At 35.8% G+C, this 15,892-nt stretch overlaps 1 protein-coding gene across 3 annotated transcripts in view; it reads left to right on the top strand.

Annotated features, from left to right (window-relative positions):
• The window catches only part of zgc:113425 (uncharacterized protein LOC541425 homolog), a 28,863-nt gene extending 13,579 nt beyond the window's left edge, over nt 1–15,284 (top strand). For 2 of the 3 annotated variants that reach the window (XM_028801701.2, XM_051928249.1), the window contains exons 3-7: nt 4,407–4,466; nt 5,393–5,527; nt 5,767–5,913; nt 11,054–11,108; nt 13,946–15,284. In XM_028801701.2, the coding sequence (XP_028657534.1) occupies nt 4,407–4,466; nt 5,393–5,527; nt 5,767–5,913; nt 11,054–11,108; nt 13,946–14,055 (507 nt within the window). In that variant the 3' untranslated portion in view covers nt 14,056–15,284. The remainder of the gene's footprint in view (nt 1–4,406; nt 4,467–5,392; nt 5,528–5,766; nt 5,914–11,053; nt 11,109–13,945) is intronic. The other variant, XM_028801700.2, reaches the window with a different exon arrangement.
• The last annotated feature ends 608 nt before the right edge of the window (nt 15,285–15,892 follow it).

Below are 15,892 nucleotides of genomic sequence, written 5' to 3'. Positions count from 1 at the left end.
CCTTTGGGGGGGATCCCAAAAGAGTTTAGAAACCTCACAATATGAAGAAGAAAAGGATGATTCGGCTCTTGATTGATAACTGTGCTACCCACAACATGCTTCTGCATTTAAATCATGTTTGTTTTGAATTCCTCCCACCCAGTTGCACAGCAGTGCTTCAGCCATTGGATTTGGGCATCATTCGCACCACAATGAAATTTTCATTACAACAAAATATTTTTTTGTTCCCTGGAAGTTCATTGTAACGGAATTTTACCTGTACTTGCTTAGAATTTAATAAATGCTGGCCAATGAAATTTGCAGTTTTTCATTAGAAAAAGTAACACAAAAGTAAAGTACTGTTTGTAACGTACAGTGGAACCTCGAAGTAATTAGCAAAGTAATTTCCCCCATAGGATTGTATGTAAATACAATTAATCCATTCCGGACTGTATGAGCTGTATGTAAAATTTTTTTTATTATTTTTTTATTTATTTATTTTTTTAAGATTTTTAAGCACAAAAATAGTTAATTATACCATAGAATGCACAGTGTAATAGTAAACTAAATGTAAAAACATTGAATAACACTGAGAAAACATTGCAAGAGTTCACGTTATAGCCTTACGAACCACTCTCTGTAAACACTTTTTTTAATGAGTTTTAAGCACAGGGAGAAAAATGAACATTTGAAAAATATGTAATAACATGTGGTGTAATTTATACAAAAACTAACCATAAACAACCAAGAAAACTAACCTTGCATGAGTCGATTTCTGGCATGAAGGAAGTGAGGAGGAACTGCGTGGAGAGGAGATTACAGTTTTGAGGTAAAGTCTGTGACGATGCGGGTTCGCTGTATGCTCCCATCTCGCTTCCGGAACCCTTAAACCCATCACCGTCGGTAATGTTACCGATGTGAGGCACTACAATGGATCTATCGGATGGTACAAAAAGTGCCAAGTGCTTTTATTAAAATCAACAAAACAACAATCAAAAACAAAGTCCAAATTAAAGTGTAGTGCTTTCAGAATCCTTCAATAAATTAATGATCCCATAAAAACAAAAGTGAAGTGGAGGTTAACATCCAACAGAAAAAAGTCTTCATTAAATATGAGGTTAAAACAATGCTCGAGGCAGTCTATTTAAAAACAAGCCCGGTGCATTCTTTAGCTGCCTTCTCAGCCTTATGCGGCCAGCCGTCCTTCTGGTCACTCCAGCTCCTTGATCGCTCAGCTGGAGCGACCACTTCCTTCTGCCCCACTGTCAGCCAAAACACCCCTGCTTGGGCTTACTGTCCAGCTGCCTGCCTGTGAGCACGTGCTCGCTCGCTCCAATAGAAAAAAGTCTTAAATACGAGGTTAAAACAATGCTCGAAGCAGTCTCTTTAAAAACAAGCCCGGTGCATTCTTTGCTGTAGCAATCAACCACTATGCCCCCTCGCTAAGCTGCAAACGCGGCAATTATTTATTTAAAACTGGCCTCTTGACGTGAGCTGTGGACCCGCTGCGCGATGCACGTCTGACCAAGAACAATGTACTGTACAGGGAGAGACTGAACAAGTGCGTAAATCACCAGCATGTACAAACCGGAAGGGAAACGAAATAGAACACAAAGAGTTCACAGTGAATGCACAGAGAGAGACTGAACACGTGCGGAAATCATCGGCGCGTACGAACCGGAAGGGAAATGGCTTTGTTTGTCACCCGAGTGTGTGGTTATGAACAGATGCAAAAGTTTGGCAAACTTTTTTGGTCGTAACCCAATTTGTATGTGGTCCGAGACGTTCGTGACCCGAGGTTCCACTATATTACAAATTATAAAAGGTAGCTGTGTAGCATATTTAGTTTTTTGCATTTAATGAGTAATGTAACTAAGTTACTTTTGAAATTAACTTTCGCAAACACCACTCTTGGTACACAACTAACGTTTGCGCTGCAGAGATACTGGTGGAATATGCTTTAGCTCTAGTTAAGTTAATGATCTTGTCATCTGTGTTCTCAATGTTAGAAGATGGAAAGCACTAGATATGAAATGTGATCCCCAGACGTTGTCCAAAAAAAATCAGATATGCTTACCCGGTATAGAATATCGCTGCCCCTTGCGTTTAGTTTACAAGAATACTTGAAGGCTGAATTATCAACATTTTGCTAAAGGTTTCTTCCTTCTTATTATGCACAAAGAAGTATGAGAATTTTGTGTACAAGAAACTTCAATGGGATTCATTAATTGTTGGATACAATATTAAAGATTGCTCATATTTTATCTCTGGTACGTGGCAATGTTCTGAGCTCCAAACAAATTACACAAAAATAAAGTTAACTTTTTTTTTTTTTTTAAGTAAAAATTACCTTATTCATATACAGTATACTTAATATATTTACTGTGAAACACTTTAATACCTGTTATTAGTAGGCAGCTCTGCGACCAACATTAGGACTCTTTTTACAAAGTATTATCTAAAGTTAAGGGCATGTGATCAGGTCAGGTGTTTCTGTATCGTAGCTTGGATAGATTAAAGTGTTATAGATTTACACAGTTTTGCTTATTATCATTTAATTTCAGTTTCAGTGAAAAGTCAATACACAATAATGGTATTGTATCATAGAGCCTTTGACAATTCCCATCACTTCCTGATAATGCAGTAGTTAGCACTGCTGTCTTTCAGCTTAAGAGGTTCAGGTTCAGTTTGTGACCTTTACATTATCACAGTGGAAAATGTACAATGTGTATTGTCTTTAGGTAATTAGGTCTATTTTCCATGTGAATATGTTCACATTAGGTTGGGGAGTGTAAATAGGCTTTGTCTAAGTAAAAACACACACGTGTGCAGTTTGCTCTGTAATGGAGCAATGTCCAGAGCTGCTCCCTTACTGGTGGCTTTGGCCAAGTCTTTTTACACCTGGGTAATAGATGAAACTTGTTAAGTAAATGGATGTCTCATACAGTGAGGGAGAGGGTTGTGTGTGAAAAAATTAATACATTTTTACTATTAATTTGCTTATTTATTTGATGACGGTCTAAATTTGTCTTGTTTCTTTACATCATGCCTTTGTAAAGAAAATGAATAGATATTTTAGCTAAGAAACTTTCTTAAAAGTTTATTCACATGGCCTGAAGACTAGTTCAGCCCCTTGGCTCTTATTCTTTATTGTGTTAGGTCTACAAAATAGTCATCAATCTTTTTCACCTTTAATAACCATGTTCTTCTTAAAATGCATGTTAAAACCTCAGTAAGTGAATAAAGGCAAATAAAATTCATTAACGCCCCTTGGAAGGAAAATTTATCGGTAAATTTAATTTGTCAATAAACCACGTTAACATTTTCTATATATGTTTTTTTACAATTGTGCTCTATAACTAAACTCTCGCCCCTTGTGGTTTTGAGAAATATAAAATACTTGTGTTTAAAGCAAAATTGTTTCCTTTATGCAGTTGTTTAAAATGTTAAAACAATATGGATGCGGTTGCTGTTACTTTTTTAAGACTTTGTTTAGAAGTGCTTTTGTGCTTCTTAATGAGACAGATTTGTTAGTGATTTTTATTCTGCAATATAAGATATTTTTGATTGTTGTCGGAAGACGAAACATAAAAAATTAAAATATACAGAGAAACAAGATTAATACTACTCCATTTTTTTCCTTCACCTCCTTTCTTTGAAAATATTTTGTGTTCACAGTTGGTGGTAGTTTTACCCAAGTTAGTGTTACAGTTACTTTGGTTTCAGCTGGTTAAGGAAAAGATGCAAGTAAAAGTAGGTTTCTTTTATCCTGCATTTAGTTAAGTGTTGTAAAGCTTAACAAGTTTATATTGTTTATATTAAATCAAAAGTATTTCATTGACAGTTAAAATTTTAAATTGCCAGAGGGCCTCTGCTATTTAACTTATTTTTGGAGTTTGAAACTTTTGTTCTATAGACTAGAAAATACCAGATGTTTTTAATCTGTAAATATCTTGAGTATTAATTATAAGGGTGGCAGTGGACTTCCACTTCATGTACAGTATTCAGCCTCCTAGGTTTGAATCCCTCTTCTGTTTTTTTGACTGTGTAGAGTTTACATGTTGTTTTTGTGTTTGTGTGGGTTTTATACTGCATACCCCCACATTGCCTCCTATTTTCCAAGATGTGGTTATTAGATTAATTGGTGATTACAAATTGGCCCTGTGTAATGTATGTTAGTGTTGGGAGTTGTGGCGGTTGCAGCTACCCTCTTCTGGACTGTTTCCTCGCTCTGTGCCCTGTGCTACTGAGGGTCCTCCGTGACCTTGAACTGGATTAGTCAGTTTTCTGAATGTTAAAGATTAGAGGTGTTTAGAGATTTTTAGCCTTTGACCCATAGTATTGAGAAAATGTTCACTTGAACTATTAAAATGCTTTAGAATATGTTGTTTTTTCCAGGATTTTATTCCTTTTTTTATTCATTGTAGATCATGGGAGTACCAGGTGTATTGGCCCTATTTTCATCCCAAAAAAAGAATCCTGTCTTGGTAAGTGGTGTTTCTGTATTAAGAGCTAAAATAAATTGGAGGTGTTGCCACTTTTAACTGCCATCGTCTTTTTGTAACGGTGCATTTTACATATGTTTGTTCGTCTTCTGTCTTTTATACCCAAACTAATTTCAGACAGCCAAATTTGGAATGAGCTCATTCGTAAGAGAAGTATCACTTGTTGTATTCTTTGCATTAATGTTTTGATCAGCTGATCCAACTAAAGTGTGTGTTCGACTGATAAACTGCACCATTTGGTTTTTTAAAAAAAGGGATGTTTGAACATTGCTTTAAAACATTAATTTGAATTAAACAATTTAATCAGAAAAAAATCACACAGCCGTAGTAACAGGCTTGACTTCATTTGTAATTGAGGTTTAAAGCTTCATACTTCACCTAGTATCTTAGTTGTGGTCCTTAGTGTAAAATGAACTTTAAAAAATCACATTATGACTATATACATGGTGCCCTGAAACAACAGTGCACCCCAATAATAATTTCAGGTAGAGACATTCCTCTTCATTTATAACTTTAAGGTGGCTTTATTATTAGTGATCCATTAAAATGACCCCCAGAACCTCTGTGACTGAGGTAGAAAAATAGGTTAGAAAAATGAATATATGTAGGATATAGCAGGTTGGATAATGGATGGATGGATACTAACTTGCTAAATGTTGAATGGTACATGCATTATTGTATGTTCTGAAACACTTTTTACTTTGAAATGCTGGAGTTTCACAAATTTTAGTGATTTTTACAGAACAGAATTTTTCTTTTATCCTCCAGTAATACTGGATTAATTTTTGTATTTATTCCCAAATTACTGAAATGTACTATAGTAGTAGGTGTTCTAAATAAATAGTTTCTTTACAATATTCTACTTTGTTTTTATGATGTGTGGTTCATTAGTTTGTGTTCTTTTGCAGGTCAACATTATGATTGGTGCCTCTGTATTCTCATGTTTTACATCTTTGATAGTAGTTGTTTATTCCTCCCTCACGTTAAGCTATGGTGAAGATGATGACCTCTTCCACCCTTTGCAGATCCAGAACCAACATGCAGTAAGGATCTCCTTTTGTTGTGATTATTTTTAGGCGGTAGAAAAATGTTTGCAAGTGACGCTGTATATTTTCATCACCATATAAACTTTGAACTAAATATAAAAATTGTAGGATTCAACATTGGTCAAAATAATGAATAATGAGAATTTACCTCAAATAAAATGAGTAATTTTTGTACACTGAATTTTAAATGTGCTACAGCACTTCTTTTCTTTCTTTAAATGTAACTTTCTGCTTAGACTTTTGTTCTTGGGAGACTTGTACAAGGAGCCAACGTCGTCATGTTGATTTCTTGCGCACTTGGTATGATGCTGGCCCTGCTCATTGCTTTGGTTGGGTGCAGAAGCCTTCCTTATTGTGCCTGCTATGACAGTGTCACTGGATTGGTGAGGATTTAAAACTTTTGTGTCATTCTTTTATAGAAAATGTTCTTGTACACTTGCTCTGTGGGTGTTGATTGTCGGAAGTGAATATGTGTACCATCCATTCAGTTACAATCAAGATGTGGTTATTTTTTGTGTTTGTGTATACACACCTGGTGAAAACACCTTCCCACAGACTCTTCAGATTCTTCTCCATGTTGCATTTTTAGCAGTTTTGCTGTTATTCTAGTACATCTGCCGACGGTTCTTAACATGAGATTAAGCATCAAGATTAAAGTTGAAATGTCAAGAATAAAGTCAACATGTTGACTTTAATCTCGACATAAGCATTGAGATCAAAGTGGAAATGTCGAGAATAAGGTCAATATGTCGACATTATTCTCAACATACACCTTTTTTTTTTTTTTTTTTTTTTCTTCACTGTGTCCATTTTTTTTTTCTTCTCCGTGGCCCTAATACACAAACTGAATAAGTTTGTTTTGCCTGAACATTTACAAAATGTTGGTGTCCACAACTCACATTTTGCATTAAAATATCACAAAAATATATAGTTCACCTGCAAGTGCATTTTGTATGTCTGTATGCATTTTCTAGTGTATCTCACTATTGAATTAAAACATGAATGCTGTCAAAACAAAACAATGCAATTACAAATACACAGATATTACTTATTCATTTGTCATTTTGTTACATGTCACTGTTTCACTTCACAAGAGTATTCACATGTCCAGTTGCATGTGTGATGTGTTTTTTAATTAGTCAGATGACTGGCACTGCATGGAGTCAACAAGAGAGATGTATTGTGGAGTGGAGCCACTGAGGTTCATTCTTATGGAGTCATTTAAATGTTCATCTGTCAGTCTTGTGCTGCACTTGGATTTCATGACATTCATGTCAGAATAGGCAGACTCACAGAGGTTACGTAGGCCCAAACCAAGCAAACATTTTCAGAGCTGCTTGGTGAAGATTCTTATAGTTATCTGGCTCTACTAAGCTCCAGAAATGCTGAGAATGCTGTTGAGACTTTAACTGCACATTATTTTGAAAGTTTACTAATATATAAACTCCAATGTCTGTCCGCTTTAAACGAGAGAACTAATTAATGGATTTAGATTGGGTTTTTTTCTATAATTTGCTTGAACATTCCGGTTGATTTTGCGACCTCTCATTTCGCTGTGTATCATAGTTCGCTTGTGGTGCCAATTTTATTAGCACAAATTTGAGATCCACGCAACTGGTCAGGGGGAGGGGCCTTCCTCACTCACTCGCCAGCTTCGGGGCGTGTACATTAACTCTGCTTAGCCAGCAAACGAGAGAAAAATTGAATTCATCTTTGTTTGATATTTAAAATAGTGTTACTTAGGTCTTAATGAGTTTGAGTCCGGATATTCTCTTAAGTGTATGCCACATTGAAAAGATAGATTGCAATTCAGATTGTGGATCATGATTTTGTATTACAAGGATCGTGATTTTTTTGGAAAGATCGCCCACCCCTAATTTGACTAGTCAAATTTATGTAGGATTCATTAACCCTTTTGCCGTGCGACGTGTTGGGAGACCCCTGGGCTAAAACATATGAAGCAATAGGTTATGGGGCGAGGAACCTAATCAGACCTGGGTGATTTTAAAAGTGGTGTTCCTCTGGGGATAGTTCTGGGGCCACTGCTCTTCTGGATAAGAACATAAATAACACATTGGTAAAATCTGCAGATGATACAAAACTAGATGGTTTTGTAGATAAATCTCGAGTTAGTCAAATCATTATAGATGGACCTGGGTAGGATACAAGCTTGGGCAGGTTTGTGGCAGATGAAATTTGATATATGTTAATGTAGAGGTGGGCGGTATGACCAAAATTCTATATCATGGTATTTTTCTAAATTCTGCCGGTTTCACGGTATTAGACTGTATTTTTTTCCCCCCATGCATGAGTGGATGTTAACCACATTTTCCACTGCAATTACTGCAGTAGACTGGCTAAGAATAACCTATTCGACTGTTATGAGAATTGTACATCGTACAAAAAGACATTTTAATGTGCACACAAGTATTAATCCAGGTTTGCATGGCCCCATAAAGTGATAGTTTTCAATGGGGTGGCACTAAAGAGAAGGAATCACATTGCATGACAGATGCAGTCAAAATATAGAACCTTTTAATTGAACAAATTTTGCAAAAGCTTAAACTATGATTTTGATAACATATTTTCAACCATCCAAAGAGGCATTTAGACTTCGTAAAATATCCAGAGGTGTTTGTCAAAAGTTGGATTGCACTGAACACGTCTTAGAAAAGGAATAAATAGTAAATATTTTTTGTAAACCAACTACACTTTCTGTTAATGTTAACAATCTCTGTCCACTGACACGTTAAAGTGACTTTTTAAACAATTTTACCATCATTAAACTGCATAATATTTAAACTAATAAATAATAACAATAAAATACATAATAGTATTACTGATAGTTGCACCATTACTTCAAGGCTTCAAGCCCAGGTGCATTACATAGTATTCACCAAATTAAAATAAAATAAAACAAGTGCAACTTGGTGATGACATCTTACCAACTGTACCATCATTTAGGCAAACTGCATTAATATGGACCTTGCTTCAAGCTAAGCTATATACATAAATAATAAAACTGCAACTTGCATTTATAATGCTGTTTGTGGTATAGCCCTATGGAAGCGCATTAGGGCCACTGTGAAGAAAAAAAAATATGGACACGGAAGAAAAAAAACAAACTATATGTCGAGAGTAAATTCGACATGTTGACTTTATTCTTGACATTTCCACTTTAATGTTGACGCTTATGTCAAGATTAAAGTCGACATTTCCACTTTATTCTTATAGTTTATTTTATAATTAAAGTAGAATGTTGTAAACTAAACTTCATCCTAAAATCAATGTTTAAAGTACTAGATTTTCTCAAACCCCGTCATAAGTTAATGCAGCACATCAAATACTTTGTGTTAAGTGTTCCCCGACCCAGTCGTTAATCACTACGCTTCTTAAACTGACTTCCTCCACACTAAGAGCAGGCGCCTGCAGCAATCACCGCACAGATTCCATTCACTTCATGATATTCCTGCTCTCTACCAAAACCCCAGTTCCTATCTTTCCTTTTTCTTTCTCCACATTACCAATCACCACACGATAAACGTCTTTGTGAAATTAAAACTAGTTATTAACTTAGCCGATGGAGTGTTCGGAACTTTAAAAATATCTTCGTTATACATGTTTAATTATGCCACCCATTCAGAGTTGCGCCCATCACAGCAAACATTGTGTGCAAGGCAGGAGAAAATCCTGAACGAGTCGCCAGCACATCGTAGGGTGAATACGAGCAAAACATACACTAGCAGGGTCAATATAGCATAACAAAACCCCACATCCTACATGACTTTGAAAGAAAACTGAAGCACGCCGAGTAAACCCACCAGAAAAACGTGCAAATTCAAGGCAGGGTACACCCGAGACCCCCTTGCTGCCAGGCAGCAGTGCAATGTACACGCCACCATGCCCCTACATGATTAATACATACTTTAATGCATTTCATCATGAAAAAAATATCAAGTATTTATCTTAGTATTCTAAATGTTCTGAGAGCAGGAATATCATTAAGTGAATGTGTTCTGTGCGGCGATCACTGCGGGTGCCTCCTCAGTACAAGAGGAAGTCAGTTTAACAAGCACGTACCGATTTAACATGGCTCCGGGAACACTTAACACAAAGCATTTAATGTGCTATATAACTTATGATGGGGTTTGAGAAAATCTAGTAAATTAAATATTCATTTTACGATGAAGTTTAGTTTACAATGTACTACTTTAATGACAAATTACGAGAATAAAGTCAACATGTCGACTTTAATCTTGACATAAATGTCGAGAATAAAGTCAACATGTCGACATTATTCTCATCATAAGCGTCGAGATTAAAGTGGAAACGTTGAGAATAAAGTCAACATGTCGTCACACTATTACATAGTACCCAGGTACATTACACAGTATTGAAAACAAATAAAACAAGTACAACTTGGCTTGCAGTATTATCCAGTAGTATAGAAACAGTATTTACACATTTGAACATAATGGTCCACATCCGACCTTTTAAAACCAAAGTATCTCCAGGCAATGGATGTGACTCCTTTTTTTTGGCAAAAGTTCTTCTGTGTGATCATGTTCAACTTTATCGTCAACTACAGCTTCAGTTTCGGAATGTTGTCTGTCCATTTACAGAGCGCAATACCTACACTACCTATTTAGCAGTGTAGCAGTGAAAAAGGTCCCACTTAAACAGTTTCCCGCTGCGCCACTTTCCGAACGTCATTTAGGCAATTTAAACCGGTGTTGCAGTATAAGAAAAATCCATATCATAACAAAAATGAACAGTTTTCGGTATGAACCAGTATACCGCCCAGCACTATGTTAATGTGTGGTTTTGCTTGTAGTTAGTAAAAATGTTACATTTAAATACACAATTGAAGGTCTGAAGTTTGAAAATATACCTTATGAGAAGGACCTAGCAATTATAATGAACTCGTCACTGTTTCCATCCAAGCATTGTACAGAAGCCCATAAGAAACCTAACAGAATGTTAGGTTATATAACACAATGTGTGGAGTATGTGTCAAAAGAGGGTGTGCTTAAGCTATACAACACACTGGTGAAGCTTCACCTGGAGTACTCCATGCAGTGTTGTTCTATGTAATATAAAAGAGACACAGCAGCACTGGGAAAAAGTTCAGAGAAGAGAGTTATGAGCTATGAGAAAAGATTAACTGAGATTGAGGTGACCTGACCTGAAGTTAATTAAAATTATGAAAGGATTTATTAGTACAGTGGATTCAGGCTGTTACTTTAAAATGAGTTGTACAAAAGCACACTGGCACTGTTGGGAGCTTGGGTACATTTCATTCAAACATTAAAAGATTTTCTTGATACAGAGTACCATAGACACGTGGAATAAATTACCAAGTAGTATAATGAAGAGTAGGACTTTAGAGGCCTTTAAATATTGCCCTGTTTGTTATTTTGGATAAATTAGGTAGAACGGATTTGTGAATATTGAGCTGAATGGTTTGTGAAAAATTGTCTAATGTCCAAGTAACATTGAGGTTTTTCCCCCTTTGTATAACAGGACTCTTTGGTAACAGATGACGGTCAAAATACAGAACTAGTTTGTACCTGGCAAGGTAAGGAATTTTTAAAAAATTAAATATTTAGCAGTTCTCACAACATGCAGTTTTTTTTTGTTGTTTTCAGTCAGCATTACAACAACTAATTGTCAAGAAGTGGAGGCAGTCCACTTCCTGGAAAGCCACGTTAGCTCTATGCTTTTCTTCCTGTCATTTCTTTAGCTTTATGGTAATTTAATTAGATGTTCTACTTCTAGCACATTTTCATTCTGTGCCAGAAATTTCTTTTGTCTATATTTCACTTTTCTTGGAAAATCAACGGTAAATCAATTAAACTTAAATGGATTAGAACCACTGTGTCATATATTTGTAATTTTTCATTGAAGGTTTTACTAAATTATGAAAACACATTAGGAGTACAGTAAAAGTCATGACAGCAATAATTATGGTTCTGGATTTCAAAGTTAAGTAAATGTATTTCTAATATTTTTTCCAGGATGATTATTATTTCAGTCTAAAGGTGTTTTTGTAGTGCTTCAGCTCCTCAAATATTAAACCATATATTTCTTAACTTTAGGCAATTAGATAACATTTAACTTAAATGTCAAGTCAATTGTCATCTAACAGCTGCAATCAGAAATATCCAACCCCCTCACCTCAAAAGACTGTTTAATGATTTGAGTTGAGGTTATTTAAAATATACATTAAAAAGCCTCCTTAAACAACAAAGTATTCATTGATAAGTATTTGAAAAATTGTAAGGGCTTGTATTAACCTTGCATTTTTCATTTGGACTCCGTTATTCTTTCCTTAAATGTGCATGTACACTACCATTCACCCCACAACATCAGCATTTTATAGACCATCCTTTAGCCTGTGTAACTTCTAATAAGCATTTTGGTAAGTACTTGCAAGTTCCTTGCACCATTATATTGGACTCTTTGCTCACCCTTCATGTGCAAAGGTATCCCGCTAATTGATGGCTTCCATGCTGCAACTGCCTACTTTAAACCCCATCAAAGATTTTCAACTTAAATCTGGGGACGGAGAAGGCCACTCCAGGACATTCCAGTATCTATTTCTCAACCAAACTTACCTTGAACACATTTATGGGTGGGTTTATTTATGCATCACAGTTGAAGTAACTTAAGGATCATTGTAGAGTTCACAAAGGCTTAAATATGGTTTAACAACACTTAGGTCGTAAAAACTAGCAGGTTTTAAAAACCACAGTATTATATAGGGTTCAAAAATTGTGACATTGCTATACTAACAAAACACCTTCATACTTGGGGGGGGGGGGGGGGGGGGAATAATGCATCATATCAGCCACACATACAGTATGTACTTTAGAACAGATCATCCACCTGAAGCTAAGCATGTTTGGACCCGTCCAGTACTTTGATGGGAGACCAACCAGGAACAGCACGATGAGTTGCTACTGAAAGAGGTGTTGGTGAGGCCAGCAGTGGGTGCTTACCGTGTGGTATGAATGTGGATACCAATGCCCCAGTGCAGAGACTGTGACACTGTGCTGTAAAAATGGTGCCATCCTTCGGATGAGATGTAAAACTGAGGTCCTGACTCTCTGTGGTCATTAATGATCTCTGAGCATCCTTCATAAGAGTAGAGTGTATCCCGATTGTCCAGGCTAAATTATCTACCATAGCCTAGTCACCCCCTGTGTCTAACTGGATATCTCTTATCACCCCTTCACTACCAAACAGCTAATGTGTGGTAAGTGTACAAAATGGCTACCACCATATCATCCAGTTGAATGCTGCACATTAATAGTGGTTGAAGTGGCTCACCACTCACTATGTAAAGTGCTTTGAGTAGATAGAAAAGTGCTATATAAAGAATTATTATTAAATTTTCTTTTGATTTTATGCATCACTCACTTGGTGAAGAAATCACCTGAGGCAAAATCTAGCAATTTTAAAATGGTTTAATTGGAAAATCAAAATAAACTTTGGGTGGTTGATTATTACGATTGCAGCAGGTACATAGTACAGTGACATTCTTAAACTCGTGTGTAACAAATGACCTAATTGCTTGAATACTTCAGGTAAAGTTTTTGTTTCAAGTTTTTAAAAAAAAAACCACTTGGATATTTAGATTCTCCAGTTTCTCACTTTTTAGATGTCACTGCACACTCCTTTGTGTGTGCCTTTATACTGTGTGGTCCTGTATTTTATCACATTTTAAGATGGAAATTCTCTAATGCCAGCCAGTACTTGCTAAAAAGCAGTTTAATAACCTAATTGGTCTACCAATTGATTTGGGCATAGGAGGGATGTTATCACATTAATAAAACTTTTGGCAGATACCAGCTAATGTATTTGTGCTTCCTTTTTGACTAAAACCTTTTTAAACAAATAACAGATGTACTAATGCTGAATTGTGTCTAATTGTCAATTCTGATACTTTAATCGATTCAATAGCAGGTATTCAGAGCTTCAGCTGATGAAGGTGCAACTTCTTTCTCTTCCTTTCTCGGCTTTAAAGCCAGTTAAGTTGGTTACCTTGTTAGAACTGTTTATCTAAATAGATATAAGCACAATAATTGATTCTTCATATATTGTTTCATTTTTTTTCTGTGTAAAAAGAAAAGTGTGAAAATTTAATGGCATATGTGATTGTCTTATAGATCCTTCAGCTTTCAGAATTAATAAATAGAGCAGCTGTGTTTGAAAACAGGTATCATAATGGAACCCGTCCTTCTATTGGTGCTCCCTCTCGTTTAGTCGTCATAGTTCTTTCTAGTAGTGTTGCCATTTCTCATAATGATTGTAGTTTTTGTTTTCTAATTCCTTTACCTTTTGAGCTTTGCGTGAAAGTAGTAAAAATGGGTGGTTCAATTTATTATTTATTTCTTTCTTTTCCCCCTCCAGCTTCTGGTGATGATAGATTATTCAATGCTCCCATTCAATTCAGTGACATTCGTTTTGAAGCAGATGAAGATGTGGCCTCTAAGCCCCCTCCGTATATCAGACTGGCCTGAAAGAGCCAACATTTGTGTCCTTGCACTGATTCCTTTAGAAAATGATCTGTTGCTTTTACATTGGTTTAACTGAAATACACCAAGGGTTTACCCTGTTTTAACCTTATTTTGAACCTGATTTATGTACAGAATGAACTTTATTGTTGTTCAATGTCATTATTTTATAGGGTTGATTTTAATGCATAGTCTTTTTTTAAATTGAATATTGGCATAACATTTTAAATGTGTGGTTTCAGACTTGTGCAGTATTTCTATTTAACATTCTTAAACTTGTGTTGAGCTTATGTTATTAAATGGTGATAAATGCACACCAATCCGGCAAATTTTGAATGAGGACATGGGATAATACGTGTGTGCATGTATATCGGGAGTTAAATGAAAACATTCGCACTGCTTTAGGAATGGTCTTTTTTTGTTCAACACTTGGGAAAAATGACATTTAAAAATGGCTAGTGATTCAATGCCTTCCCCACTTTCACTTCTTCAAATGTAGCTTTGGGCCGTACCTGATCAGGCACACCTAAGTGAGCTACACACTTTGTGGCTTCTTTTATCATTTTTATGGTTTACCTCAAATTTAAGAAAGCTGCGCTGTTGGACCAGTTCCACTGTAGCACAGAGCTGTTCAGAGTCATTCCAGCTGCAGCTTTGTTTATGAACACTCTGGTTTGGAGATGGTCTTCGGCCATGCTGGTACTATTACAATAAACGGTGTGCAAGTTGCCTTAAACTGTTTTCCTTTTCACATAAAGTGTTTGTTTACTTTGTAATTTAAATCCACTCGGAAATATTGTCTTCCACATTTAGCAGGGAATATGTGCCAATTTTTGGTGGTGTTTTTTAAAATGTTATAAGAAATACTGAAGTGTTATAATCCTCTGGTATCCAGAATATTGTCACAATTGTATAAGATGTTATTGAAGCAAATAATAAATCTAACTTTTAAAAAATGTTTCAAGCAGCTTACTTTCCAGTCCTTTATAGCTGATCTCTAAGGTGTGAATTTCATTTTAAAAATGCATTTTGTAGCACTGTTTACTTAATTATTCAAGCTATAAATGCTTCTATCTATTTAGACATCAAAGAGTAATGCTAACGAATGACCATGTATACATTTTTTTTTGTTCACTCTGTACACCTTAGCCTATAAATAACATCAAGTCATGTCACTCGCAGAAATTCTTAGATGACTCTGCATTTACGGGGGATGAGACGGACGAGGAGTCAAGTACTTTAACAATTGTGTGTAACTTTACAAAAAACACAGAACTAGTTATTGACTTTCTCCACGCCCGGTGATACTCAGGCAGTGCATGTAAAGGTGATGCATTCCTACGGCTAGTTGAAGGGTCCACATCAATGACAGGTTGGGTTGTCTCGTGACACAGAGGAACTACAGTATATACAAAAGAGCAGAGCAGGATCGGGTATGGGATTTACTGTGGACGCCCTGGAGATACTGTAGTAGTGAAAAACAGAATTAAAACAAAACTGAGTGTCATTATGAACAGTGGTGAACATCCTCTCTCTATCACTGAGTGATTGACTAACCCTGAGGACTTTCAGCCAATGAATTATTTAGCAGAGGTGCCTCATTTTGACTTTTATTCTTACCCACATTTTTTTTTTGCTAATTTTTTGTATTTGAAGGGTGGGATTTTTTTTTTTTTTTTTATATATATATATAAACATTTCTTGAGCTTCTGTAAAAACTAAGCTTAATCCTAGGACAAATAAAATACTATCAAACTGTACCTGTATATACTTTCATTAAAAAAATAGTAATGGAGGTTGATATGGTGTTATCTGGTAGCATTACAGAAATCATGGTGTAGGG

Source organism: Erpetoichthys calabaricus, chromosome 5 (assembly GCF_900747795.2).
Source record: "Erpetoichthys calabaricus chromosome 5, fErpCal1.3, whole genome shotgun sequence".
In the NCBI taxonomy this organism is placed as follows: domain Eukaryota; kingdom Metazoa; phylum Chordata; class Cladistia; order Polypteriformes; family Polypteridae; genus Erpetoichthys; species Erpetoichthys calabaricus.
Note: the sequence above shows the minus strand (reverse complement) of the source record. Positions and strands in the feature narration are given on the sequence as shown.